Source organism: Pleurodeles waltl, chromosome 6, assembly GCF_031143425.1.
Source record: "Pleurodeles waltl isolate 20211129_DDA chromosome 6, aPleWal1.hap1.20221129, whole genome shotgun sequence".
In the NCBI taxonomy this organism is placed as follows: Eukaryota; Metazoa; Chordata; class Amphibia; order Caudata; family Salamandridae; genus Pleurodeles; species Pleurodeles waltl.
In genome coordinates this window covers 1225064619-1225092230 of record NC_090445.1, presented here as the reverse complement: position 1 = coordinate 1225092230, position 27612 = coordinate 1225064619, and the positions used below count along the sequence as shown (strand labels likewise).

Sequence of the window (27612 nt, the reverse complement as noted above, 5' to 3'; positions counted from 1 at the left end):
CTCTTCACCTTCTGCCAAGGAATCGACCGCTGACTGCTCTGGAAGCCTGCAAAACTGCAACAAAGTAGCAACAACGACTACTGCGACCTTGTAACACTGATCCGGCTGCCTTCTCGACTGTTTTCCTGGTGGTGCATGCTGTGGGGGTAGTCTGCCTCCTCTCTGCACTAGAAGCTCTGAAGAAATCTCCCGTGGGTCGACTGAATCTTCCCCCTGCAACCGCAGGCACCAAAGAACTGCATCACCGGTCCTCTGGGTCTCCTCTCAGCACGACGAGCGAGGTCCCTTGAACTCAGCAACTCTGTCCAAGTGACTCCCACAGTCCAGTGACTCTTCAGTCCAAGTTTGGTGGAGGTAAGTCCTTGCCTCCCCACGCTAGACTGCATTGCTGGGAACCGCGTGATTTGCAGCTGCTCCGGCTCCTGTGCACTCTTCCAGGATTTCCTTTGTGCACAGCCAAGCCTGGGTCCCCGGCACTCTAACCTGCAGTGCACGACCTCCTGAGTTGTCCTCCGGCGTCGTGGGACCCTCCTTTGTGACTTCGGTGAGCTCCGGTTCACTCCACTTCGTGGTGCCTGTTCCGGCACTTCTGCAGGTGCTGCTGGCTTCTGAGTGGGCTCTTTGTCTTGCTGGACACCCCCTCTGTCTCCTCACGCAATTGGCGACATCCTGGTCCCTCCTGGGCCACAGCAGCATCCAAAAACCCTAACCGCAACCCTTGCAGCTAGCAAGGCTTGTTTGCAGTCTTTCTGCACGGAAACACCTCTGCAAGTCTCTTCACGACGTGGGACATCCATCCTCCAAAGGGGAAGTTTCTAGCCCTTGTCGTTCTTGCAGAATTCACATCTTCTACCATCCGGTGGCAGCTACTTTGCACCCACAGCTGGCATTTCCTGGGCCTCTGCCCACTCTCGACTTAATCGTGACTCTTGGACTTGGTCCCCTTGTTCCACAGGTACTCTCGTCTGGAAATCCATCGTTGTTGCATTGCTGGTGTTGGTCTTCCTTGCAGAATCCCCCTATCACGACTTCTGTGCTCTCTGGGGAACTTAGGTGCACTTTGCACCCACTTTTCAGGGTCTTGGGGTGGGCTATTTTTCTAACCCTCACTGTTTTCTTACACTCCCAGCGACCCTCTACAAGGTCACATAGGTTTGGGGTCCATTCGTGGTTCGCATTCCACTTCTAGAGTATATGGTTTGTGTTGCCCCTGTACCTATGTGTTCCCATTGCATTCTATTGTGACTATACATTGTTTGCACTGTTTTCTATTGCTATTACTGCATGTTTTGGTATTGTGTACATATATCTTGTGTATATTTGCTATCCTCATACTGAGGGTACTCACTGAGATACTTTGGCATATTGTCATAAAAATAAAGTACCTTTATTTTTAGTATATCTGTGTATTGTGTTTTCTTATGATATTGTGCATATGACACTAGTGGTATAGTAGGAGCTTTACACACTTCCTAGTTCAGCCTAAGCTGCTCTGCTAAGCTACCTTTTCTATCAGCCTAAGCTGCTAGACACCCCTCTACACTAATAAGGGATACCTGGGCCTGGAGCAAAGTGTAAGTACCCCTTGGTACCCACTACAAGCCAGTCCAGCCTCCTACAGGGGGGGCACACGTAGGCACACAAAACACACCCTCAGCGGCACAGGGGCGGCCGGGTGCAGTGTGCAAAGCAGGAGTTGGTTTTTGTATCGGAAACAATGGAGGGACCCTGGGGTCACTCTAACGGTGCAGGCAGGGCACGGGGGCTTCTCGGTCCAGCCACCGACTGGGCTAGGCAGAGGGTAGCCTGGGGGCCACTCCTGCCCTGAGGTACGGTTCCTTTTGGTCCTGGGGGCTACGGGTGCAATGCTTGGTCCAGATGTCGGGTCCGTTGTTAAAGGCAGTCGCGGTCAGGGGGAACCTCTGGATTCTCTTTGCATGCGTCGCTGTGGGGGTCCAGGGGGGTCGTCTCGGGTTACTCACGGGGTCGCAGTTGTCTGGGAGTCCTCCCTGTGTGTTGGTTCTCTGGATCTCAAACCAGGGGCGTCTGGTGCAGAGGGTGAAGTCTCAAGCTTCCGACAGGAAGAGTGAGTTCTTTAAAAGTTGCAAGAAAGTTGCAAAGTTGTTGCTTGTTGTTGAGCAGAGCCGCTGCTCACGGGAGTTTCTTGGTCCTTAGGTTCAGGGCAGTCCTCTGAGGCTTCAGAGGTCGCTGGTCCCTGTTGGATTCGTCGCTGTTGCAGTTTTTTGAGTCAGGAGACTGGCCGGTAGGGCTGGGGCCAAAGCAGTTGTTGTCTTCCGTCATCTCTGCAGGGCTTTCAGGTCAGCAGTCCTTTTTCTTGTTTCAGGTTGCAGGAATCTTATTTCCGGGGTTCTTGGGTGCCCCTAAATACTAAATTTAGGGGTTTGTTTTGGTCTGGGATGGTCGTTGCCAATGGCTACTGTCCTGGACGGTGGCTACACACCCTCTTTGTGCCTCCTCCCTGAGGGGAGGAGGGCACATCTCTAATTCTATTGGGTGAATCCTCCAAAACTAAGATGGAGGATTTCTAAAGGCAGGGGTCACCTCAGCTCAGGGCATCTTAGGGGCTGTCTTGACTGGTGGGCGACTCCTCCTTGTTTTTCTAATTATCTCCTCCAGCATTGCCGCCAAAAGTGGGGGCAGTGACCAGAGGGGCGGGCATCTCCACTAGCTGGGATGCCCTGTGGTACTGTAACAAAAGGGGTGAGCCTTTGAGGCTGTCTGATTGGTATTCAGGGGGCATCTCTAAGATGCCCTCTGGGTGCATTTTACAATTCATTCTACACTGGCATCAGTGTGCATTTATTGTGCTGAGAAGTTTGATACCAAACTTCCCAGATTTCAGTGTAGCCATTATGGAACTGTGGAGTTCGTGTTTGACAAACTCCCAGACCATATACTCTTATGGCTACCCTGCACCTACAATCTCTAAGGTTTTGCTTAGACACTGTAGGGGCATAGTGCTCATGCACATATGCCCTCACCTATGGTATAGTGCACCCTGCCTTAGGGCTGTGAGGCTTGCTAGAGGGGTGACTTACCTATACTACAGGAAGTGTGAGGTTGGCACGGCACTCTGAGGGGAGTGCCATGTCGACTTAGTCGTTTACTCCCCACCAGCACACACATCACACACAGGCTGTGAGGCAGTGTACATGTGTTGAGTGAGGGGTCCCCAGGGTGGCATAAGATATGCTGCAGCCCTTGGAGACCTTCCCTGGCATCAGGGCCCTTGGTACCAGGGGTACCACTTACAAGGGACTTACCTGAGTGCCAGGCTGTGCCAATTGTGGAAGGAAAAGTAAAGTTTAGGGAAAGAACACTGGTGCTGGGGCCTGGTTAGCAGGGTCCCAGCACACATTCAATCATAACTTGGCATAAGCAAAAGGCAAAAAGTCGGGGGGGTAACCATGCCAAGGAGGCATTTCCTTACAGTCGCTCTACCCACTCTTTGTGGGATACGGTCACGTAAGTTCTTTCGCAGATACCGTAGGAGGCCCCGTTGCGTCAACGGTGGCCTTGAGGCTCCATACCTGGTTGAGGACTTCAGTTTTTTTTTCTTGGGATGTCCAACAGGCCCTCATGGGAATGCCCTTTGATGACACCCACCTCTTTGGAGACAAGGCGGACTCGGCGCTTGAGAGGTTTAAGTAATCCAGGGCTACGGCTCGGTCCCTTGGCCTTTCAGTTGCTCCTCACCCCCAGCAATCCTCCTTTCTCCCCGTTCTTGGCCACAGAAGGGGCTCTCTGTCACGTCCCTTTTCCAGTCACTGTCACCCACGCTGCTCAGCCCCTGCATGGCCGGGGTCACAGAATCCCACAGGCTCGTAGGACAGGGAACCTGATGGCTGCCCCGTCCATTCCCATCCCTGCTGCAGCCTCCAAACCATCCTAGTCCTTACCCCCCCTCAAATACCAGTTGGTGGCAGGATTTGCTATCACCTACTCCACTGGAAGACCATCACGACGGACAGATGGGTTTTGCAGATCGTCTGAAGGGGTTACTCCCTCTCATTGGAGACTACCCCACAGGCCATGCCTCCATCTTACAGCTCCTTACCGGAGGATCATCTGGGACTTCGCCACGAGGAAGTCATGGCTCTTTTGGCCAGGGGGGCCATGGAGAGGGTCCCTGCGCCAGAAGTATGTTGTGGTTGTTATTCCCACTACTTTCTGGTACCCAAAAAGGACAAGGGGTTATGTCCTATCCTAGACCTTCGCCCCCTCAATCTCTTCCTCAAGAAGGATAAGTTCAAAATGTTCACTCTGGCTCAGGTCTTGTCTGCATCGTTGGACTAGCAGGACACTTATTTCCATATTCCTGTCCTGCATGCCCACAGATGCTACCTACGTTTCGTGGTAGGTCACAAGCACTTTCAATTTACTGTGCTCCCTTTAGGCCTTAACAGTGCCCCTTGGGTGTTAACAAAAGTGATGGCAGTGGTTGCAGCTCATCTGCGCAGGTTAGGGGTTTGAATCTTCCCCTACCTCAACGATTGGCTGATAAAGGCAGACACACCCCAGAAAGTAGTCTCCCACCTTCAGACTATGGCGAACCTCTGTACACGCTGGGGTTCACTATAAACATGTCGACCCACCTGACTTCCTTTCAGACTCTCCCTTTCATGGGGGCTGTTCTGGACACAGTGCAGTTTCAGGCCTATCACCCTAAAAAGCGAGTTCAGGACACTCGGGCTATGATTCCGATGTTTCAGCCTCTATCCTGTATTTCGGTGAGAACGATTTGAGGATGCTGGGCCTCATGGCCTCTGCATCCTGCTAGTAACACATGCCAGATGGCATATGTGGGCTCTGCAGTGGGCCTTGAAGTTCCAGTGGGCGTAGCATCAGGGGAATCTCGCCAACATGGTCCAGATCTCGGAGGGGACTGCGAAAAATCTGCAGTGGTGGCTTTCGAATCAAGATTGGGTTAACAGCAGATCCCTCTCGCTTCCCCAACCAGATCTCACAGTAGTGACAGATGTAGGAAGGTAGCCTCTTTCTAGCTTTGTTACCCCCACTTTTGGCCTGTTTGTGAGTATATGTCAGGGTGTTTTGACTGTCTCACTGGGATCTTGCTAGCCAGGACCCCAGTGCCCATAGTTTGTGGCCTGTATGTGTCCCTGTTTAGTGCCTAACTGTGTCACTGAAGCTCTGCTAACGAGAACCTCAGTGCTTATGCTCACTCTGCCTTTAAAATTGTCACTATAGGCTAGTGACCATTTTTACCAATTCTAATTGGCACACTGGAATGCCGTTATAATTCCCTAGTATATGGTACCTAGGTACCCAGGGTATTGGGGTTCCAGGAGATCCCTATGAGCTGCAGCATTTCTTTTGCCACCCATAGGGAGCTCAGACAATTCTTACACAGGACTGCCACGTTATTTCACAGCCATTTTACACTGCACTTAAGTAACTTATAAGTCACCTATATCTCTAACCCTCACTTAGTGAAGGTTAGGTGCAAAGTTACTAAGTGTGAGGGCACCCTGCCACTCGCCAAGGTGCCCCCACATAATTCAGGTCAATTTCCCCAGACTTTGTGAGTGTGGGGACACCATTACACGTGTGCACTACATATAGGTCAATAACTATATGTAGCTTCACAATGGTAACTCCGAATATGGCCATGTAACATGTCTAAGATCATGGAATTGTCCCCCTATGTTGAATCTGGTATTGGGGTGCCAATCCCATGCATCCCCGGGGCTCCACCATGGACCCCGGGTACTGCCAAACCAGCTCTCTGGGGTTTTCACTGCAGCTACCGCTGCTGCCAACCCACAGACAGGCTTCTGCCCTCCTGGGGTCTGGGCAGCCTAGTTCTAGTAAGGCAGAACAAAGAATGTCCTCTGAGAGAGGGTGTTACACCCTCTCCCTTTGGAAATAGGTGTTAAGGACTGGGGAAGAGTAGCCTCCCCCAACCTCTGGAAATGCTTTGAAGGGTATAGATGGTGCTCTCCCTGCATAAGCCAGTCTACACCGGTTCAGGGAACCCCAAGTCCCTGCTCTGGCGCGAAACTGGACAAAGGAAAGGGGAGTGACCACTTTCCTGTCAATCACCACCTCAGGGATGGTGCCCAGAGCTCCTCCAGTGTGTCCCAGACCTCTGCCATCTTGAATCCAGAGGTGTGCTGGCACAATGGAGGCCTCTGAGTGGCCAGTGCCAGCAGGTGACGTCAGAGACCTCTCCTGAGAGGTACTTACCTGACTAGGTGGCCAATCCTCCTCTGAGGGCTATTTAGGGTCTCTCCTGTGTGCTTTTCCTCAGATAACGATTTGCAAGAATTCACCAGAGTTCCTCTGCATCTCCTTCTTCGACTTCTGCCAAGGATCGACCGCTGACTGCTCCAGGATGCCTGCAAAACTGCAACAAAGTAGCAAGAAGACTACCAGCGACATTGTAGCGCCTAATCCTGCCTGCTTTCTCGACTTTTTCCTGGTGGTGCATGCTCTGGGGGCTTTCTGCCTTCACCTTGCGCTGGAAGCCAAAAGAAATGTCCCGTGGGTCGACCGAATCTTCCCCCTGGTAATGCTGCCACCAAACTTCAGCTTCACCGGTCCATTGGGTCCCCTCATCGTGACAAGAATGGTCCCTGTAACACAGGTGGTGGATCCAAGTGACCCTGACATTCTAGTGGTCCATCTGTCCAAATTTGGATAAGGTAAGTCCTTGCCTCCCCTCGACAGACAGTAATCCTGTGTACTGCGTGAACTGCAGCTGCTAGGGCTTCTGTGCACTTTTGCAAGTAATCCTTCGTGCACAGCCTAGCCCAGGTTCCCAGCACTCCATCATGCAAATCTCAACTCGCTGAGTTGACCATCGGCTTCGTGGGACCCTCTTTTGTAGTGTTGAGACGACTGCCATGCTCAGTTTTCTTGAACCTGTGTTCAAGTATTTTTGTGGGTGCTGCCTTCTTGTGCGTGGGCTCTCTGTGTTGCTGAGGGCCCCCTCTGTCTCCTCTTCCAAGTGGTGACCTCCTGCTCCTTCCTGGGCCTGGGCAGCACCCATTTTCTTCAACTGCGACCTTTGCAGCTAGCAAGGCTTGGTTGCGGTCTTTCTCCAAGGAAACACTTCTGCATCCTCCAGCACTCGATGGGACACCTTCTGTGCAAAGGAGAAGTTCCTGGCATCTTCCATTGTTGCAAAATCTTCAGCTACTTCCATCCTGAGGCAGCCATTTTGCATTTTCCTTGCTCCCCATGCCACTGGAGTCAAGCTAGCCTGGCTAATGAAGGGTGATACCCTGAAACTGGTCCTAGGATGCTTATTTCCAGTCCAGGGAGGACCATGCTTGGCAGTTCGGGCTGGACTGTTCTCATGGGGAGCAGGGTCAAGACTGATTTGCATATGGCTGGGTCCAAACTGGAATGGCATGGGTGGCAAAAAAACTATGGATTTAGGCCCAGATCTCTGTACTGGGGGTGAATGTTTGACATTGTTCAGCATTCCGTCCATCACTTGTTCTTTTTGGAGTTTCTAAGGCGGCACTCTCTCGGCGACGCTTTTCGTCTTGAGTGGAACCCGGGCCTCCTTTATGCCTTCCCGCCAATACCACTTCTGTCCAGATTTCTGAAGAAGATCAAGAACGACTGGGCCTAAGTAATCCTTGTGGCTCCGGACTGGGCATGGAGAGTATGGTAGAGAGATATTGAGCATGGCCACAGATCCTCCAATCAGGCTGCCTTTTATGGTGGATCTTCTGTCGCAGCAACAGGTGAGGGTTCTCTATCTGAACCTGTCCAATCTTCACCTTCCTGCATGGAGCTTGCGTGGCAGCAGTTGACTGGTTTTGATCTTCCACCCGAAGTCTGTGAGGTTATCTTGGCAGCCAGACGTCCTTCCACCAAAACAGTGTATTGCTGTCGTTGGCATAAATTTGTGACATGGTGTACAAACAGGTCTCTTGATATCTGTGCTCCTCTCTTTGAGGTTATTCTGTTCATCCTATCTTTAGCCCAGCAGGGCTCTGCATTGGGCACTCTTAAAGGTTACTTGTCGACTATCTTATCCTGCCTAAAGTTGCCAGACCAACCTTCTCTTTTTAAGACTCCTCTTGTGGGTAGATTCCTAAAGGGTCTTACCCATTTGTTTCCTCCCACTCAATTTATCATGCCTCAGTGGGACCTTAATCTTGTTCTTACTTATCTGATATGTGCATCCTTTGAGCCCTTACACAAGTGTCCTTTGTGGCTCCTTGCTCTTAAAACTAAATTTATTATTGCCATCACCTCTGCTCGCAGGGTGAGTGAGCTTCAGGCTCTTCCCTGACAAGGTGATTTTCCTTACAAGGGCCTCCATTCTTCCCAAAGTGGTCACACCCTTTCATGTAGGCCAATCCATCACTATGCCCCCTTTTTACGCACCCCCACATCCTTCTCATGAAGAAGAGAGGCTCCACAGTCTGGATCCAAAAAGAGAGTTGGCGTTTACATGTTTACAAAGCATTATTGTCTGGACAGTGAAGTCCGCAGAGATGGCAACTTTGGTTGTTCGGTCCTGCAGGATTTTCTATTATGATCTTGGTTCGCAGTCCACCACCAAGGATGTTGTTGCTTGAGTATCTATTCTAAAGTAGGTCATCTGCAACTAGAAGTTTCTATCAGATGTACAAGTTACTTACCTTAGGTAACGATTTATCTGGTAGAGATATATTCTAGTTGCATATTCCTTACCCAACCCACCCATCCTCCTGCTTGTGAATTGATTTCTAGGGACATGGATTACCCTTTCAGGGCCTTAGTTGTGGCGCGTCATTCTCAATGTTCTTCATGGCTCTGCCCTTTGGTGTGGAAAGTTGTGAAAAACTGATGTCACTATGCCGAGATGGCACCTGTATACGACCCCGTCGTCATCAGGGTGACCACGACGCCAACGACGGAGGCAGAGTCTACCAACGCCACCTGACTGTGAGCAAGGGTACTGCTCGAAGAAAAATCTCCGGATCCAATCTCACACCTGGGAAATTCTAAAGTAAGGACTCTGCAGCTAGAATATGTCTCTACAAGATAAATTGTTACCAAAGGTAAGTAACTTGTTCAGTGACTGCTAAAGTTGCAAACTTTAACTTGTTACAATAATTTGTACCCGAGAATCCAATCTGCCCAATAAAAGGAGTACCTTGGAAGGCCTACTTTGGAGTCATATTTCCAGAGTTATCGCAGCTGAGGGAACTTTCATGTAAATCTGCACTTGCCAATCCAGCGATCAATCTTTTCCATAGTTAAAACAACAATTACCAATTTTACTACCAGAACATGCAAAATACATGTCCTGCCCAGGAGATATGTTGCATCCTCTCTTACGACTTGCTAGGCTGGCCATAGGGGTGACTTATACATATGCCAAGGGAAGTTTGGCTTTGCCATTGATTTAAATAGCAAAGTTGGGCCAGCAGTTAAGCTGCTATTTCAGCTTGAAAAACCAATACTGAAATTTAGTTTATTTTTTATGGGGGGGGGAGGGGGACACCCTCTAATTTACATGCCCTGGGTGCTGAGGGAAGCTAGCTCAGCAAATCCAAAAAAGCCAATGTGACTTACCAGTTTCAGGGCAAGCACACAGACCCTTACGTCTGGTTAGCAGGCTTCAGTGCAGTCAGTTGAAAAAAAGCACCAGCGTCAGTCTAATAAATGTGGTGTGTGACTGTGCAAAAAGAGGCATTTCCTTAAACCAAGGTGTCCAATCTAGGTACTCCCACCCCTTATTGCAGGTGGATGCACTGCTAGTCAGAACATTTGAGTGCACCTTTACACTGATTGCCCATATACTAGTGGTGCTCAGCAAATGCAAGCATGAATTTTATTCTAATAGCCCACAGTGATGTTATATGATTCCTACAAATATAGCAGGACTGTGTATTGACCAACATGAAATTCACACTTCAGAGACTTAGTACACATATACCATCAGTAAGTGTTGTTGTAGTATGTTGGCTAGCTCACTGTACCACATCCAGTCTAGCAACCACGAACATGGCACTCTGCTCCCCAAAGAATCAGTGGAAAAAAATCTAACCCTTTCGTTAGTAACTCTGGTACACAAGGTAAACACAAGAAAGATACGAGGAGCATTTTCAAAAGATTTATTGATATTTTCATATTATTGTATAGAAAGCATGTGCTGCAATTATTATAAATATGAGACATCTTACTGTAATCAGCATTGTTAGAATAGTAAAGTAAATATTGTAAACAATTCAGTCATGATAATTGTTGCTGATGGTATTATTTGTGTAATCCTATCTGTACCGAATATTATACTAAAAAGAGAATATCGGAGAATACTCTATGCCAGATCAGTTGGGATGGTCTAAACACCATACCTTGGTGTTAGGTACGTGGAAGCCAGTATAGGTTACCTGCCTTGACAAGGAGGAGGTTGGAGTCAGCAGAGCTGCATCTCAGTCGCAGCTCGTTGATTTTCTGTGATAGTCCCAGCAAGGAAGTGGTTCTCTTGAATAATCGCTCAGGAACTGTTTATATAACAAATTAGCATTCGTATCGCACTGAGAGAGACGTAGAGCAACATATTCCTATTGTCTAGTTGAAATGAAGTGTCTCCTAACGAGCATTCTAAGAAAGCAAAACAAGTGACATTGTTTTTTAAAATGGGCGACCCTGTATCTAGCTGTTGAGACTAAAGGGTGTTGGTGCATATCAGCAATGCACATAAAGCTAATTCACAAACTTCTCATCTTATGTTGATGTTTTCAGTATTCTAATTACTAATATTATATTGTCCTGTATGTAAAAACATTGGCAATCAGAATGAGTTTCCACATTGAGGCAACTGCAGTTGTATGTCATTTCCCAATTTTTATGCTTTTATGCTTTTCTTTCTAGAATGCATTCCCGGTTTCAGGCCACTTGGACAATACGCACCTTCATTCACTTGAAGCACTACTTACTGTAATAGATAGCATAGAAGCACATTGCCAGTCGAAGGTTTTGAACAACATAGAGCAGCAGAAGGAGACATCAAAACCCACTATGGACATTTGTAACCTAAGCAGTGAACCCAACAATAGTAAGTACCTCCTTTGGATTGCCTCTTTTATTTTTCTTTGCAAGCTCTACAAGTTTATACATCTTTGTCTATTTAAAATTTGGACTTATGTTTACTTGCTCATTGAATTGTTTAAGCTGCTTTCATGTTTTGTAGTAACGCCGTTTTTAATAAACATTATGTTCATAGTATGTGTGGCTTTGGATACTCATGCTCTGCATACACATGCCATCTAGAGTTGGGCTCCAACTGTTGCAACTTGTTTTTCTTTGAAGACCTATTTCATATAAGAAGTCTAGGTTACTCCTTCTCTAGTAGTGAGCGCATATGGACACCAATTCCATTGTTAGATTGTCTTTCTCGGCCAGTGGGTCTTGATATGTGAAGGGAGCTGGCTCTCTATATAATGCACTAAAATGAAGTACACTGTGCAGAGAGTCCAGGGCATCTCCAATTGATATTGCAGAGACAAAAGTAGATGGGACTAACGCTGTTTCTGTGGTAGTGTGGGCTAGCAGGCTTATCAGAGGGTATTACGAAGCATTTGTTGTACTCACAGAGACAATACATGAGACACACACTGTAGGAAGCTGGCTCTTCATATACTATATCAAAGTGAGATATAGTGTGCACAGAGTCCAGGGGTACCGCAGAGGCTTAACAGAGGCTAAAGTAGATAATACTAATGCACTTTTTTGTGGAAGGGTGGTCGAGCAGTTAGGCTTATCAGAAGGTGGTGAAAAGCATTTGTTGTACACACAGGCAAAAGAAGAAGCACACACTCAATGACTTCAACTCCAGACCAATGTTTTTTATACAGCAAAAATATATATTTTTAATTTATTTCTAGAACCACAGAATTCAAGTTTCAGGTAAGTACTTCAATAGATTCGTATTTCACACATATATCAATAATACTTTGTATGAAATCGATAAGTTATACAGTTTTTAAAATATTGGCAATTATCTGTTTTAAAAGTTGACACTGCAGTTTTCAGAACCAGTTCCTGGAGGGAAGAAAAGTTAGTATGATTTACAGGTAAGTACTTGACTTACAGTTCCAATCTCTGGGGGTTAGGATGTCCACAGGTTGGGATTCAAGTTAACCCCAAACACCCAACAAAATTAAGGCAAATTTAACATGGGCTCCGATGGAGAATGGGGGCAATCAGTTTCAGATCTTCTGGCAGGTAAGTACGAGCATCTTTGGAGGCAGACCTGGGGTGTTTAGAAGAGCACCGGGGCGGAGGGCCACAAATAGGCACTAAACAAACACCCTCAGCAGCACAGGGGTGGCCGGGTTCAAGGTGCAAACTGAGCATCGGGCTCCCAATACTTTTCCATGATGGGACCCCAGGGGTCACTTAAATGCTGCAGGCTGAGTCCAGAGGGTCGATTCAGGAAAACCACAAGCTGAACAAGTAGGAGGGCCGCCTGGTGAAAGTTGCTGCACCTGAGGTCGGGTTCCCCAAGGCCTGGGGGGCTGAAGGTGCAGCATACTTTTAGGCGTTTGGTAACTTTGTCTGGAACTTTTGCAGTCGGGGGGGCAGGGTCCTCTGGTTTCACACTGAAGGCGGTGTTGTGAGGGGCAGGAGAGGTCAACCCAGGGTGCGCACTTGCTCGGAATTGCCTGGGGATCCTCTTTAATATGGTTGGGCCACCTGGACACAGGCCATGGATGTCGGGTGCTCAGTGGTTAGGAACCCGTGGATCCGGGGAGACTCTGGAGTCCTCTGGTGTAGTTTCTTTTTGGACAGGTCCGCTGTCCTCTGGAGTTCTTGGACCTTTGGGGTGCAGGGCAGTCCTCTGGAGCTTGGCAGAGGTCACTGGTCCCACAGGATGCATCACTTTCTTGTTGCAGGCTCTTTGAAGCAGAAGACAGGCCAGTAGGGTTGCGGCCAAGTCAGTTTGCGTCTTGCTTCTTCTCTGCTGGGGGTTCAGCTTAGCAGTCCTTCTTTCTTGTCAGGTTGCCAGGAATCCGACTATTTAGGTTCAGGGGAGCCCTTTAATCCTGGGTTTAGGGGCTACAAAGGACAGGCTTTGTTTCTGGCCACAGAGAACACAAAGGCTCTCACCGCATGTGGTCAGAAATATGTCTGGAAGTGGCAAGCTGGCACAGGCTGGTCAGTCCTGCACTTTGTTTGGCTAACATACAGGAGGCAGGGACCAATAGGGTTAGGTTTGTGTCCCCCTCCCCAAAGGGAGTGGACACTAGAAGGGTATAGCCACCGCCATTGGTACTGCCCTCTGACCCCTGTAAAACCTCTAAATCCAGGATTTAAGGGCCCCCCTGGACCCAGATCATCAGATTCCTGTTGACATAACAAGAAAGAAGGACTGCTAAGCTGAACCCCCAGCAGAGAAGAAGGAAGAAACAAACTGGCTTGGCCCCAGCCCTACCAGCCTGTCTACTGCTTCAAAGAACTTGCAACAATAAAGTGACGCATCCTGCAGGACCTGCAACCTCTGCCAAGCTCTAGAGAGCAGTCTGCATGAAACGGGTGCATGCATCCGTTTTCACTACAGGTCACTACGCCAGGTCACTATAAGCAGTGCTTGATTTGTAAATAAAAACATGCCAGTGCCCAAAGCCCTCCTCTTAAACACACGGCTGCTGCAATTAAATGTGCGCACTGAATACTGAGGCGGCGTAATCCTGAAGCCATCTCGGGCCTCTTCAATCCATTTACAGCCACTCCCTGCTCCTCCAGCTCACTCTTGCATCTTCCTGCTTTCTCCCTTTGTGACACTTTTCTGTTTTTTTTCTTCCTGCGTCTTTCCCATGTGTCTGTTGCTCGCAGTAAATGCTTGAGGCATAAAAATAAGTGCTGCTGCTCTGCACTGGAAACAGCAAGCACAAATTAAGCACTGACTATAAGTCACCCCTATAGTAGGCCCTCTAATCCCAGAGAGCAGAGTGCAGGTACCTGTGTGTGAGGGCACCCCTGCACTAGTTTAGTATCAAACATTTCGGAAGCATACCCCAATAATGTTTAAAGTCTTGGAAGTATGATTCAATGCACTCTGGGGGCACCTTAGAGGACCCCCAAATTGCTACCACCAGCCTTGCAGGGTTTTCTGGGCTGTCCAAGCTGCTGCATCCCTCAGACAGTTTTCTGCCTTCCTTCTGCTTGATCTTATCAAGCCCAGGAAGGCAGAACAAAGGGGTTCCTTTGGAAACAGGTGTGACTGGCTTGGGAGAGGTAGCCTCCCCAAGCTACTGGTATGCTTTGAAAGGCACATTTGGTGTCCTCTGTGCATAAACCAGTCCACACCAGTTCAGGGACCCCCGTCCCTGCTCTGGCTCAAAACTAGACAATCAAAAGGGGAGTGACCACTCCCCTGTCCATCACCACCCCAGGAGTAGTGCTCAGAGCTCCTCCTGACAGTCCCTGGGTTCTGCCATCTTGTTTCCAAGGTTGGCAGGGAACTCTGGGAGCACCTGAGTAGCCAGGCAGGTGATGCTGGAGTCCCCTCCTGATAGGTGCTTACCTGGCTAGGTGACCAATCCCCCTTTCAGGGTTATTTAGGGTCTCTCTCTTTGGTGGGTCCTCAGTTTCAGCTTGCAAGATTCCAGCAGGACCCCTCTGCAACCTCCACTTTGACTTCTGGCCACTGGAACCGCGACTGGACCCTTCAGTAACTGACAACACTGCAATCCACGAAGACTCTTCTCCAACTTTATTTCTACGGCTCTTGCCAGCTTTGGAAAATTTCTCCGGCTGTGCATCCTCATAAGACAGCAACTCTTCAACCTGCACAAGAAGAAGAAGGAATCTCGCTTTGAGTGAAGGAGTCTTTCCCCTCCTTCCGCAGGCACCTGCTGCAATGATGACCGTCTGCGTGGATCTCCTCTCATCCTGAGCTGTGTAGATCCTGCATCACGTGTGGTGGTCCGGAGTAGTCCTCTTGGTCCTCTCTGCCAGCTGTCAAACTTTGGTGGCGGTAAGCCCTTGCCTTCCTATGTAGGACAGTACCCCCTTGTACCGTGTCTCTTGCAGTTGCCACGGCTTGTTTACATCTCCTTCGAGGGATCTTCAGGTGACGTGTAGCTCCAGTCCCCAGCACTCCTTCCTGTGACGCACAGCCATCTGCGTGGGTCCCCTTCTGTGTGGGATCCCTTCCTGTAGTGATGTGTGGGATCCTTCTATGACTTCTGTGTCCACATCCTGTGGGACTTCTGTGGGTGCTGCCTCCACTTCTGTGGGTCCTCTGTATCGCTGAGGGGCCCCTGTGACTACTCCTCATGGGCTGAGTCCTCCTGGGCCTTGCTGGTGCCCGGCAACACCACTTTCCCACTAACCGCGAGTTTGCCTTTGCCAAGGCTTGTTGGTGGTATTCCTGCACTGACACCCGTTGTAGGAAAGTACCGTCTTTATTGGCATGTTAACCCCAGTTTCCTGCACTGACACCCGTTGTAGGAAAGTACCATCTTTATTGGCATGTTAACCCCAGTTTCTGCTTGTTTGACAGTGTGTTTTTACTATCTCACTGGGATCCTGCTAGTCAGGACCCCAGTGTTCATAGTTTGTGGCCTAAATGTCAGTATGTGTGACTGTGTTGTCAGTATGCTTGACTGTGTCACTGGAGTTCTGCTAACCAGAACTCCAGTGCCCATGCTCTCTCTGTTGTTAAATTTGTCACAATAGTTTAGTGACTTCATATTCCACTCCAGATTGGCATACTGGACACCCCTTATAAGTCCCTAGTATATGGTACCTAAGTACCCAGGGTTTTTGGGTTCCAGGAGATCCATATGGGCGGCAGAATTTCTTTTGCCGCCCATAAGGAGCTCGTACAAACCGTTCTTCAGGACTGCCACTGCAGCCTGAGTGCGCCATTTTCACTGCACCAGGTAACTTATAAGTCACTATGGAGCCCCAGTACTGCCACAGACAGGTTTTTGCCCTCCTGGGGTTTGAGCAGCTCAATCCCAGGAAGGCAGAACAATGAATTTCCTTTAGGAGAGGGGTGGCACAGGAGGTGTTGCCACCCAGAGCCTCTGGAAATGCTTTGAATGGCACAGATGGTGCCTTCCTTGCATAATCCTGTCTACACCGGTTCAGGGACCCCCGGTCCCTGCTCTGGAGCGAACCTGGACAAAGGTAAGGGGGAGTGACCACTCCCCTGTTCATCACCACCCCAGGCGTGGTGCCCAGAGCTCCTCCAGAGTGTCCCTGGCATTAGCCATCTTGGATTCCAAGGTGTGGGGACCCACTGGGAGGATCTGAGTGGCCAGTGCCGGCAGGTGACACCAGAGACCCCTCCTGATAGCTCCATACCTGGTTAGGTAGCCTATTCCCCTCTCAGGGGTATTTAAGGTATCTCCTCTGGGTGTTTACTCAGGTTCGGTTTGCAAGGCTCCACCAGGACTCCTCTACTTCAGCTTCTGACCGTCGGATCAACTGCAGACTGCTCCAGGAACACTAACTGCAACAAAGTATCCAAGAAGGCTACTACAGCTCTGTAACTTCAGCTCCTGCCAGCAACTGCAACAGTTTCCAGTTTGTGTACTCTCTGAGGCCTGCCTGTCTTCATTCTACACCAGAAGGACCGAAGGACTCTCCTGTGGAGTGATGAAGTCACCGTGTTCTGAGACTCCAGTGGGTGCTGCTGGGTCTTCTGAGGGCTCTCTGAAGTGCTTAGAGCTCCCTCTCTCTCCTTATCCTGAGTTGAGACCCGCAGCTGTCTTCTTTGGTACATTTATGACTTCTTCCAACCGGAAAATCCACTTTTGCACCTTCATCTGTGTTAAGAGGCTCATGTTCTTCCAGGACTCTTCATCAACTTCTGGACTTGGTCTCCTCTCTCCACAGGTCTTCAGGCCCAGGAATCCATTGTGTGTGTCTTGCAGTCTTGCTTTTTTTTTGCAAAATCCTTTACCACAACTTCTAGTGTGTTTTGAGGAAACTTGTACTTTACTCCTGTTTTCCTGGGCTCTGGGGTGGGGTATTTTACTTACCTTTGGTGTTCTCTTACACTCCCAGCGCCCCTCTACACACTGTATTTGCCTAAGGGGGAAACTGACGTTTGCATTCCACTATTTTAGTATATGGTTTGTGTTGCCCCTAGGCCCATTGCAATATATTGTGTTTTTCACTGTTTGCACTATTTTATGACTGTTTACTTACCTGATTTTGGTTACTAGTGTATAATACTTACCTCTAGAAGCAATATTGCCTCTAAGATATTTTTGGCCTTCTGTCACTAAAATAAAGTACCTTTATTTTTGGTAACACTAAGTATTGTCTTTTGTTGTGTATAAGTACTATGGGCCAGATGTAGGTAACAGTTTGCAGGTTGCAAACTGCACTATGCAATGCACAAAACCCATTTTGCGATTGGGTAACCTGGTTACCCTATCGCAAAATGGGTTTGCGAGTCGCAATTAGGAAGGGGAGTCCCCTTCCTAATTGCGAGTCGCAGTGCAATGCCAGATTGCGATTGGTTTGCGACGTTTGCGGTCACAAAGCAGTTTGCACCCATTTGAAATGGGTGGTAACCCATTCGCAAAAGGGAAGGGGGGGGTCCCCATGGGACCCCTTTGTGAATGGAACTGCAAAAAAGTTTTCAGAGCAGGCAGGGGTCCTATGGACCCCTGCCTGCTCTGAAAAAATGAAACAAACGTTTCATTTTTCGTTTTTGTAATGCATCTCGTTTTCCTTTAAGGAAAACGGGCTGCATTACAAAAAAAAAAAACTGCTTTATTAACAAGCAGTCACAGACATGGTGGTTTGCTGTCCGCAGCAGGCCACCATCCCTGTGAATGCCGCCACTTGCAAGGGGGTCGCAAATTGCGACCCACCTCATTAATATTAATGAGGTGGGCCTTTGCGACCCCCTTGCGAGTCGCAGATGGTGTCAGGGACACCATCCTACGTTCTAATTTGCGACTCGCAATTTGCAAGTCGCAAATTGGAATCTTCCTACATCTGGCCCTATGTGACTATAGTGGTATTGCAAGAGCTTTGCATGTCTCCTAGTTCAGCCTCAGCTGCTCTGCTACAGCTACCTCTAGCCAGCCTAAGCTGCCAGACACTGCCTACATGTCACTAAGGTGGATCTCTGGACCTGGTATAAGGTGTAAGTACCAGTGGTCCCCACTACAAGCCAGGCCAGCTTCTCACACCCATCTGCAGTCTTCACTCCAGCGTGGGGCATCTTCTGCATCCATCAGGAACTCTTATCTGGCTCTGGGGCTGCTGTGCTGATCTGTTCTTCTATACCATCGACCAACTCCTGCAAGTACAGCTGGGTGGGTAGTAGCTCCTACTTCTCCTGGATGCCATTGTGACTTTTGGACATAGTCCCTTCTCTCTACAGGTCATCTTCTCCGGGAATCCACCCCTGGTTTCTTACATTCTTGTCTGGATGTCTTCTTTTCTTCTTTTTCCTCCTTTTGGGTGGTTTAGGGAAATTCCAGTGATTTATTCATGCTTTCCTCGTCGCTAAGGGGTAGTGTGTTACTCACCTCTGGTTTTCTAGCACTCCCAGCTCTCCTTTACACATTCTACTTACCTAGATGGGGGTCCTGTGTTCGCATTCCATTTTTTTAGTGTATGGTTTGGGTTCCCCCTAGGGTCACTATTGGTTATTGCTACTTGCACTATTTTCTATGCCTATCTCTGATAACTAGTGTATATATTTAGTGTATTACTTAACTCCTATTGGAGGTTTGCCCTTCTAGCATTTTGTGGTATTGTGCTCCAAAAATAAAGTATCTTTATTTTTATACAACTGAGTTGTTCTTTCATGTGTGTAAGTGCTGTGTGACTACAGTGGTTTTGCATGAGCTTTGCATTTCTCCTAGATGAGACTTGGCTGGTCATCCACAGCTACAACTAGAGATCCTGGCTCCTAGACACTGCCTACACTTCACTAAGAGAGGATATGTGGACCTGGTATCAACTTTGTCCTCTGCAACCGGCTGTCCCAGTGTTGCTAGTGGTGCGTGTTTGGGGTTACCTTGAACCCCAACCTGTAGACTTACCCCCAGAGACTGGAACTTGAAGCCAAGTACTTAACTGTAAATCCTACTAACATTTCTTCCCCCAAGGAAGTGTCAACTTTTAAAACAGATTATTGCCATTTCTTCTTAAACTGTATAACTTACCTATTTCAAATAGTCACACTGATTCATATGTGAAATATGTATTTATGAATGTACTTACCTGCAACTTGGATCTTGTGGTTCTGGAAATAAATTAAGAAAATATATTCTTGCTATGTAAAAACCATTGGTCTGGAGTAAAGTCAATGAGTGTGTGCTTCTTCTACTGTCTGTATGTGTACAACAGATGCTTTGCACTACTCTCTGATAAGCTTAACTGCTCGACCACACTACCACAAAAGACAGCATTGGTATTATCTACTTTAGCCTCTGTTAAGCCTCTGGGGAACCCCTGAACTCTGAGCACACTATATCTCATTTTGATATAGTATATACAGAGGCAGCTTCCTACAATACCCACTTGTGGACTATGAAGAGGCTCGGGCCTACCCTCCTGTGCAGGTTTTTGGGGCTCTTGTGAAGACTGTTTTTGTCCTTGGGTGTCTCACCACCCTTCCCCTGGGGAGGCTTTGTGACCCCTTTCTTTTGGTGACCCCCTGTGCAAGCATTGGTCACCCTAATCTTCACCCAATGGTCTGCCTTCTTTCCCAATTCCTGGGGAGAAATTGGACCTAGGTCAACCAGATATTGATGCAACTTGTCATTGAAGCAGTTCTTCGGGCTTCTGTGCACTTTTGCAAGACTTCCATTGTGCACAGCCTAGCCCCAGATCCCAAAGCACTCAGTCCGGCATTGCCTAACTCGCTGAGTTTGACTCTGACGTCGTGGGACTCTCTTTTGTTGTTCGGAGTCGACCATCGTCTTCAGATCTTCTAAGTGCCTGTTCAGGTGCTTCTGCGGGCTTCCTGCTTCTGCTTGGGCTCTCCGTGTTGATGAGCGGCCCCCTCTGTCTCCTCCTCCAAGGGGCGGCCTCCTGGTCCTTCCTGGGCCCTGGCAGCACCCAAAATCCTCATCCACGACTCTTGCAGCTAGCAAGGCTTGTTTGCGGTCTTTTTGCGTGGAAACAACTCTGCATCCTCCAGCACGCCGTGGGACATCTTCTGACCAAAGGAGAAGTTCCTGGCACCTTCCGTCGTTGCAAAATCTTCGGCTTCTTCCACCCGGAGGCAGCCCTTTTGCATCTTCATCTGGGGTTTAGTGGGCTCCTGCCCCCCTACCCTCCCCCCCTCCCCTCCCCCCCTCCCCCCCCTAGACACTTGAGTGACTCTTGGACTTGGTCCCCTTCCTTTACAGGTCCTCAGGTCCAGGAATCCGTCTTCAGTGCTTTGCAGTCAGTTGTTGTCCTTGCAGAATCCCCTATCTCGACTTTACTGTCTTTCTGGGGTAGTAGGGTAACTTTACTCCTAGTTTTCAGGGTCTTGGGGTGGGGTATCTTGGACACCCATAGTGTTTTCTTACACTCCCAGCGACTCTCTACACACTACACTAGGCCTGGGGTCCATTTGTGGTTCGCATTCCACTTTTGGAGTATATGGTTTGTGTTGCCCCTAGGCCTTTTTTCTCCCTATTGCATTCTATTGTGTTCTACATTGTTTGCACTACTTTTCTAACTGTTACTTACCTGATTTTGGTTTGTGTGTGTATATTTTGTGTATATTACTTACCTCCTAAGGGAGTATATCCTCTGAGATACTTTTGGCAAATTGTCACTAAAATAAAGTACCTGTACTTTTAGTAACTCTTGAGTATTGTGTTTTCTTGTGATATAGTACTAAGTGATATAAGTGGTATAGTAGGAGCTTTGCATGTCTCCTAGTTCAGCCTAAACTGCTTTGCTATAGCTACCTCTATCAGCCTAAGCTGCTAGAACACCTCTAATCTACTAATAAGGGATAACTGTACCTGGTACAAGGTGTAAGTACCACAAGGTACCCACTGTTAGCCAGGCCAGCCTCCTACAGTGAGCATCTGCCTTGGTGACAGAATTAACCCTCTAGTCCACACAAAACCTCATCTCTTTCTTGCCATCTTTTGTGTGAGGTTTGGGGACCAGGAACACTGGGCTAGCCCAGGGACTGTCAGAGTGCTCAGTCACTCCCAACTCCAACATCTTGTGGACTTCCACTTTGATGCTTTCCTTAACTTGGTCAGACTGAATATTTTGTTTATGACCTATCGGGCCAATAGAAATGGTTGACTATCCTCTCCCATGTCTTGGTTTGTCCCAAATGCCCAGCAAGTGGAATGTCATGGGCTAAGGTTAGAATGAACTCCCTAAACTCCTGAGGCACTACCACACTCCTAGTGGCACCAGGTTTGGGATCTCTTGCCTCAGTGTAAAGGAGCTCATCTTCCTAATAGACCCTGTGTGTTCCACTGACATTTCCTTTTTGTTGCTCAGCTGCTTGCTGTCTTAGGCCTTCAAGAGAGGGACGAGTGTCTTGCCCTTTGCACAGCGGTTTCCTTGAGGGTCCCCCTGGGCCCAAGAGCTCAACCTGGTAAGGGTCTAGCTCCATGGACTCAGTTCCCTCAGTGGGATAGAACTTCTTCCTGGGAAAAGAGGTTCTGTTTCTTTTTCTGTGCTGAAGCTGGTTCCCCAGTCTTCTTTCATTTTCTCTTGGAAGGTTGGACCATTATTCTAGACTCCAACACTTCTTTTTCACCCTGAGCCCTGCACTGTGCCCTAGTCTTGACACACCCCAGTTCAGGGATACCCAGCATTGCTGCATGGATTTTGAGTTCTACCTCAGCCCATGCTGAGGACTCCAGATCATTTTTGAGCAGACATTCTACTGGTATAGCAGAAGAGACTATCACCTGTTTCAGGCCAGTGACCCCTTCCCCTTCCCATTCTAAATTTACCATTTCCATGGGATGGACTTTAGTCTGATTGTCAGCATTGGTGACTGGCTAAGTTTGTCCAGTCAGGTATTGTACTGGGGAAAACAGTTTGTCTGTCACCATAGTGACACTGGCACCTGTATCCCTCAGGGCTTCTACTCTAGTCCCATTAATTAAGAGCTGCTGCTTGTATTTTTGCATGTTAGGCGGCCAGGCAGCAAGTGTGGCTAGGTCCACCCCACCCTCTGAGACTAATGTAGCTTCAGTGTGAACCCTGATTTGCTCTGGGCACACTGTTGATCCCACTTGGAGACTGGCTATTGCAGTGCTAACTGGAGTAGTAGTTGTTGAGGAACCTTTATTGGGACAGGCCTTGTCTCTATTTTCGTGTCCATACTGATTACAGCTGTGACACCAGGCCTTTTTGGGATCAAAGTTTTTACCGTTATACCCAAATGAGGATTGTGAAGAGGCCTTGGACCCACCCTCCTATGCAGGTTTTTGGGCCCTGTAGAAGACTCTTTACTTTTTCCCTTGGATGTCTCAACACTCTTCCCCTGGGGAGTCTTTGTGACCCCTTTCTTTTGGTCACCCCCTGTGGAAGTCTTGGTCACCCTAGTCTTGACCCAGTGGTCTGCCTTCTTTCCCAATTCTTGGGGAGAAATTGGACCTAGGTCTACCAGATGCTGATGCAGTTTATCATTGAACCAATTACTTAACAGATGTTCTTTCATAAACAAGTTATACAGCCCATCATAATCATTTACACCACTCCCAATAATCCAACCATCTAGTGTTTTGACTGAGAAGTCAACAAAATCAACCCAGGTCTGGCTCGAAGATTTTTGAGCCACCCTGAACCTAATCCTGTACTCCTCAGTTGAGAATCCAAAGCCCTCAATCAGGGTAGCCTTCATGAGGCCATAGGATTCTGCATCATTACCAGAGAGTGTGAGGAGTCTATCCCTACACTTTCCAGTGAACATTTCCCAAAGGAGAGCACCCCAGTGAGATATGCTTACGTTTCTGGTTGCACAAGCCCTCTCAAAAGCTGTGAACCACTTGATGTCATCACCATCTTCATATTTTGTTACAATCCCTTTGAGGATTTTTAGCATGTCAGTATTTTCTGACCCTATTTATGTTGCTGCCACCATTGATGGGAGCTAAACCCATCTCTTTCCCTCTCTATGGCTAGGAGCTGTCTCTCCAAAGCCAATCTTTTGGCCATCCTGGCTAGCAGGAGGTGATCTTCATTGAGGCTGTCCTCAATGGTTCCAGAGTTACTGGTCTCCCCTGTGGAAGAACCAGTATCTCGGACTATCACTTGTGGAGTCAGGGTTTGAGGTACCCTGGCCTCCCTAACTAGGACACGAGGGAAGGAATCCTCCTCCTGGTCCCTAGCTTCCCCCTCTGTAGGATTATCCTCAGAGGGGTGGTGTAAGGAAATGCCTCCTTGGCATGGTTACCCCCCTGACTTTTTGCCTTTGCTGATGCCAAGTTATGATTTGAAAGTGTGCTGAGGCCTGCTAACCGGGCCCCAGCACCAGTGTTCTTTCCCTAACCTGTACCTTTGTTTCCACAATAGGCACCCCCTGGCATCCAGGTAAGTCCCTTGTAACTGGTACCCCTGGTACCAAGGGCCCTGATGCCAGGGAAGGTCTCTAAGGGCTGCAGCATGTCTTATGCCACCCTGGAGACCCCTTACTCATCACACACACTGCTTGCCATATTGTGTGTGCTGGTGGGGATAAAATGACTAAGTCGACATGCCACTCCCTTCAGAGTGCCATGCCAACCTCACACTGCCTATGGCATAGGTAAGTCACCCCTCTAGCAGGCCTTACAGCCCTAGGGCAGGGTGCACTATACCATAGGTGAGGGCATAAGTGCATGAGCACTATGCCCCTACAGTGTCTAAGCCAAACCTTAGACATTGTAAGGGCAGGGTAGCCATAAGAGTATTTGGTCTGGGAGTCTGTCATGCACAAACTCCACAGCACCATAATGGCTACACTGAAAACGGGGAAGTTTGGTATCAAACTTCTCAGCGCAATAAATAGAAACTGATGCTAGTGTACATTTTATTGTGAAATACACCCCCAGAGGACATCTTAGAGATGCCCCCTGAAACCATACCCGACTTCCAGTGTGGGCTGACTAGTTTTAGCAGTCTGCCACACACCAGACATGTTGCTGGCGACATGGGGAGAGTGCCTTTGTCGCTCTGTGGCTAGTAATAAAGCCTGTACTGGGTGGAGGTGCCTCTCACCTCCCCCTGCAGGAACTGTAACACCTGGCAGTGAGCCTCAAAGGCTCACCCCCTTTGTTACAGCACCCTTGGGCACTCCAGCTAGTGGAGTTGCCCGCCCGCCCCCTCCGGCCACGGCCCCACTTTTGCCGGCAAGGCCAGAGGAGATAATGAGAAAAACAAGGAGGAGTCACTGGCCAGTCAGGACAGCCCCTAAGGTGTCCTGAGCTGAGGTGACTGACTTTTAGAAATCCTCCATCTTGCAGATTCCCCCAATAGGACTAGGGATGTGCCCCCCTCCCCTCAGGGAGAAGGCACAAAGAGGGTGTAGCCACCTTCAGGGCTAGTAGCCATTAGCTACTAACCCCCCAGACCTAAACACACCCCTAAATCGAGTATTTAGGGGCTCCCAGAACCTAGGTAACTAGATTCCTGCAACCTAAGACGAAGAAGGACTGCTGACCTGAAAGCCCTACAAAGAAGACAGACACACCAACTGCTTTGGCCCCAGCTCTACCGGCCTGTCTCCCCACTTCAAGAAAAACTGCAACAGCGACGCGTTCCACAGGGTCCAGCGACCTCTGAAGCCTCAGAGGACTACCCTGCATCTAAAGGACCAAGAACTCCCGAGGACAGCGGCTCTGCTCCAAAGAAGAAACCTCTTTGCAACAAAGAAGCAACTTTTAAAGAACACACGTTTCCCGCCGGAAGCTTGAGACTTTGCACTCTGCACCCGACGCCCCCGGCTCGACTTGTGGGGAAACAACACTACAGGGAGGACTCCCCGGCGACTGCGAGCCATTGAGTAGCCAGAGTTGACACCCCTGACCCCCCACAGCGACGCCTGCAGAGGGAATCCAGAGGCTCCTCCTGACCGCGACTGCCTGCTTCAAACAACCCGACGCCTGGTAAAGACTCTGCACCCGCAGCCCCCAGGACCTGAAGGATCCGACCTCCAGTGCAGAAGCGACCCCCAGGTGGCCCTCTACCTTGCCCAGGTTGTGGCTTCCCCGAGGAGCCCCCCCTTGCCTGCCTGCTTCGCTGAAGAGACCCCTTGGTCTCCCATTGAACTCCATTGCAAACCCGACGCCTGTTTGCACACTGCACCCGGCCGCCCCCGTGCCGCTGAGGGTTTACTTTTTGTGCTGACTTGTGTCCCCCCCCAGTGCCATACAAAATCCCCCTGGTCTGCCCTCAGAAGTCGCGGGTACTTACCTGCTGGCAGACTGGAACCAAGGCACCCCCTTCTCCATTGAAGCCTATGCGTTTTGGGCACCAATTTGACCTCTGCACCTGAATGGCCCTGAGCTGCTGGTGTGGTAACTTTGGGGTTGCTCTGAAACCCCAACGGTGGGCTACCTTGGACCCAACTTTGAACCCTGTAGGTGGTTTACTTACCTGCAAAACTAACAAACACTTACCTCCCCCAGGAACTGTTGAAAATTGCAGTGTCCAGTTTTAAAATAGCTTATTGCCATTTGTGTGAAAACTGTATATGCTATTTTGCTAATTCAAAGTTCCTAAAGTTCCTAAGTGAAATACCTTTCATTTGAAGTGTTACTTGTAAATCTTGAACCTATGGTTCTTAAAATAAACTAAGAAAATATATTTTTCTATATAAAAACCTATTGGCCTGGAATTGTCTCGGAGTGTGTGCTCCTCATTTATTGCCTTTGTGTGTACAACAAATGCTTAACACTAACCTCTGATAAGCCTACTGCTCGACCACACTACCACAAAATAGAGCATTAGAATGATCTCTTTTTGCCACTATCGTACCTCTAAGGGGAACCCTTGGACTCTGTGCATGCTATTTCCTACTTTGAAATAGTACATACAGAGCCAACTTCCTACAGATGGTCCTTTGCAAACTCTGCCAAAATCTCCTGGAGCTTAACTTTACCACTGGTGAGAGCATATGTGCATGAGCACTATGCCCCTATAGTGTCTAAGCAAAACCATAGACATTGTAAGTGCAGGGTAGCCATAAGAGTATATGGTCTGGGAGCTTGTCAAACTCAAACTCCACAGTTCCATAATGGCTACACTGAAATCTGGGAAGTTTGGTATCAAACTTCTCAGCACAATAAATGTACACTGATGCCAGTGTGCAATTTATTGTAACATGCACCGCGGGGGCATCTTAGAGATGCCCCCTGAATACCAATCTGACTACTAGTGGAGGCTGACCCATTTCTGCCAGCCTGCCACAAACAAGCCAAGTTGCTGGCCACATGGGGAGAGTGCCTTTGTCACTCTGTGGCCAGGAACAAAGCCTGCACTGGGTGGAGGTGCTTCACACCTCCCCCCTGCAGGAACTGGAACACCTGGCGGTGAGCCTCAAAGGCTCACCCCCTTTGTTGCAGTGCCCCAGGGCATCCCAGCTACTGGAGATGCCCGCCTCTCTGGCCACTGCCCCTACTATTGGCTGCAAGGTTGGAGGAGATAATGAGAAAAACAAGGAGGAGTCACCCACCAGTCAGGACAGCCCCTAAGGTGTGCTGAGCTGAGGTGACCCCTGCCTTTAGAAATCCTCCATCTTGAGTTTGGAGGATTCCCCCAATAGGATTAGGGATGTGCCCCCTCTCCCCACAAGGAGGAAGCACAAAAGGAAGCACAAAGAGGGTGTAGCCACCCTCAAGGACAGTAGCCATTGGCTACTGCCCTCCCAGACCTAAACACATCCCTAAATTGAGTATTTAGGGGCGACCCGTAACCCAGGAAATCAGATTCCTGCAACCTGAACTACAAAGCAGGACTGCTGGCCTACAAGCCTGCAGAGACAACGGATGAGGACAACTGCTTTGGCCTCAGCCCTACCGGCCTGTCTCCAGAGTCGAAAACCTGCAACAAGCGACACATCCAACAGGGACCAGCGACCTCTGAAGCCTCAGAGGACTGCCCTGACCCCTAGGACCAAGAAACTCCTGTGAGCAGCGGCTCTGTTAAAAAAACAGCAACATCTTTGCAACAAAGAAGCAACTTTCCAAGAACTCACTCTTCCCGCCGGAAGCGTGAGACTTGACATTCTGCACCCGACGCCACCCGGCTCGAGATCCAGAGATCTGAGGGGAGTGCCATGTCGACTTAGTCATTTTCTCACCACAGTTAAGTCCCTTGTAAAGAGTATCCCTGGTACCAAGGGTCCAGGGGCCACAGAGGGTCCCCAAGGGCTGCAGCATGTTATGCCCCTTTGGAGGACCTGCAACTTGTGCGTGCTGGTTGGGAGAAAAAGGCAAAGTCGAAATGGCACCCCTCTTACAGTGCCATGCCCACAAACCCCTGCCTGTGGCATAGGTAAGTCACCCCTCTAGCAGGGCTTACAGCCCTTCATCTTAGAGATGCCCCCTGTATGTTAACTAAAGTGCTAGTGCAGGACTAAGCAGTCTGTGCCAGCCTGCCACTTTAAGACAAGATTCTGCCCACATGGGGTGATAGCCTTTAGGAAAATGCCACTGCATGGTTACCACCTAATTTTTT

The 27612-nt window shown here is 48.9% G+C and overlaps 1 protein-coding gene across 3 annotated transcripts in view; it reads left to right on the top strand.

Moving 5' to 3' along the window:
• Positions 1–27612, top strand: part of GBF1 (golgi brefeldin A resistant guanine nucleotide exchange factor 1) — a 1570387-nt gene that overhangs the window by 647698 nt on the left and 895077 nt on the right. For all 3 annotated transcript variants that reach the window (XM_069240539.1, XM_069240538.1, XM_069240540.1), the window contains one exon: positions 10867–11050. In XM_069240539.1, coding sequence (XP_069096640.1) covers positions 10867–11050 — 184 coding nt within the window. The remainder of the gene's footprint in view (positions 1–10866; positions 11051–27612) is intronic.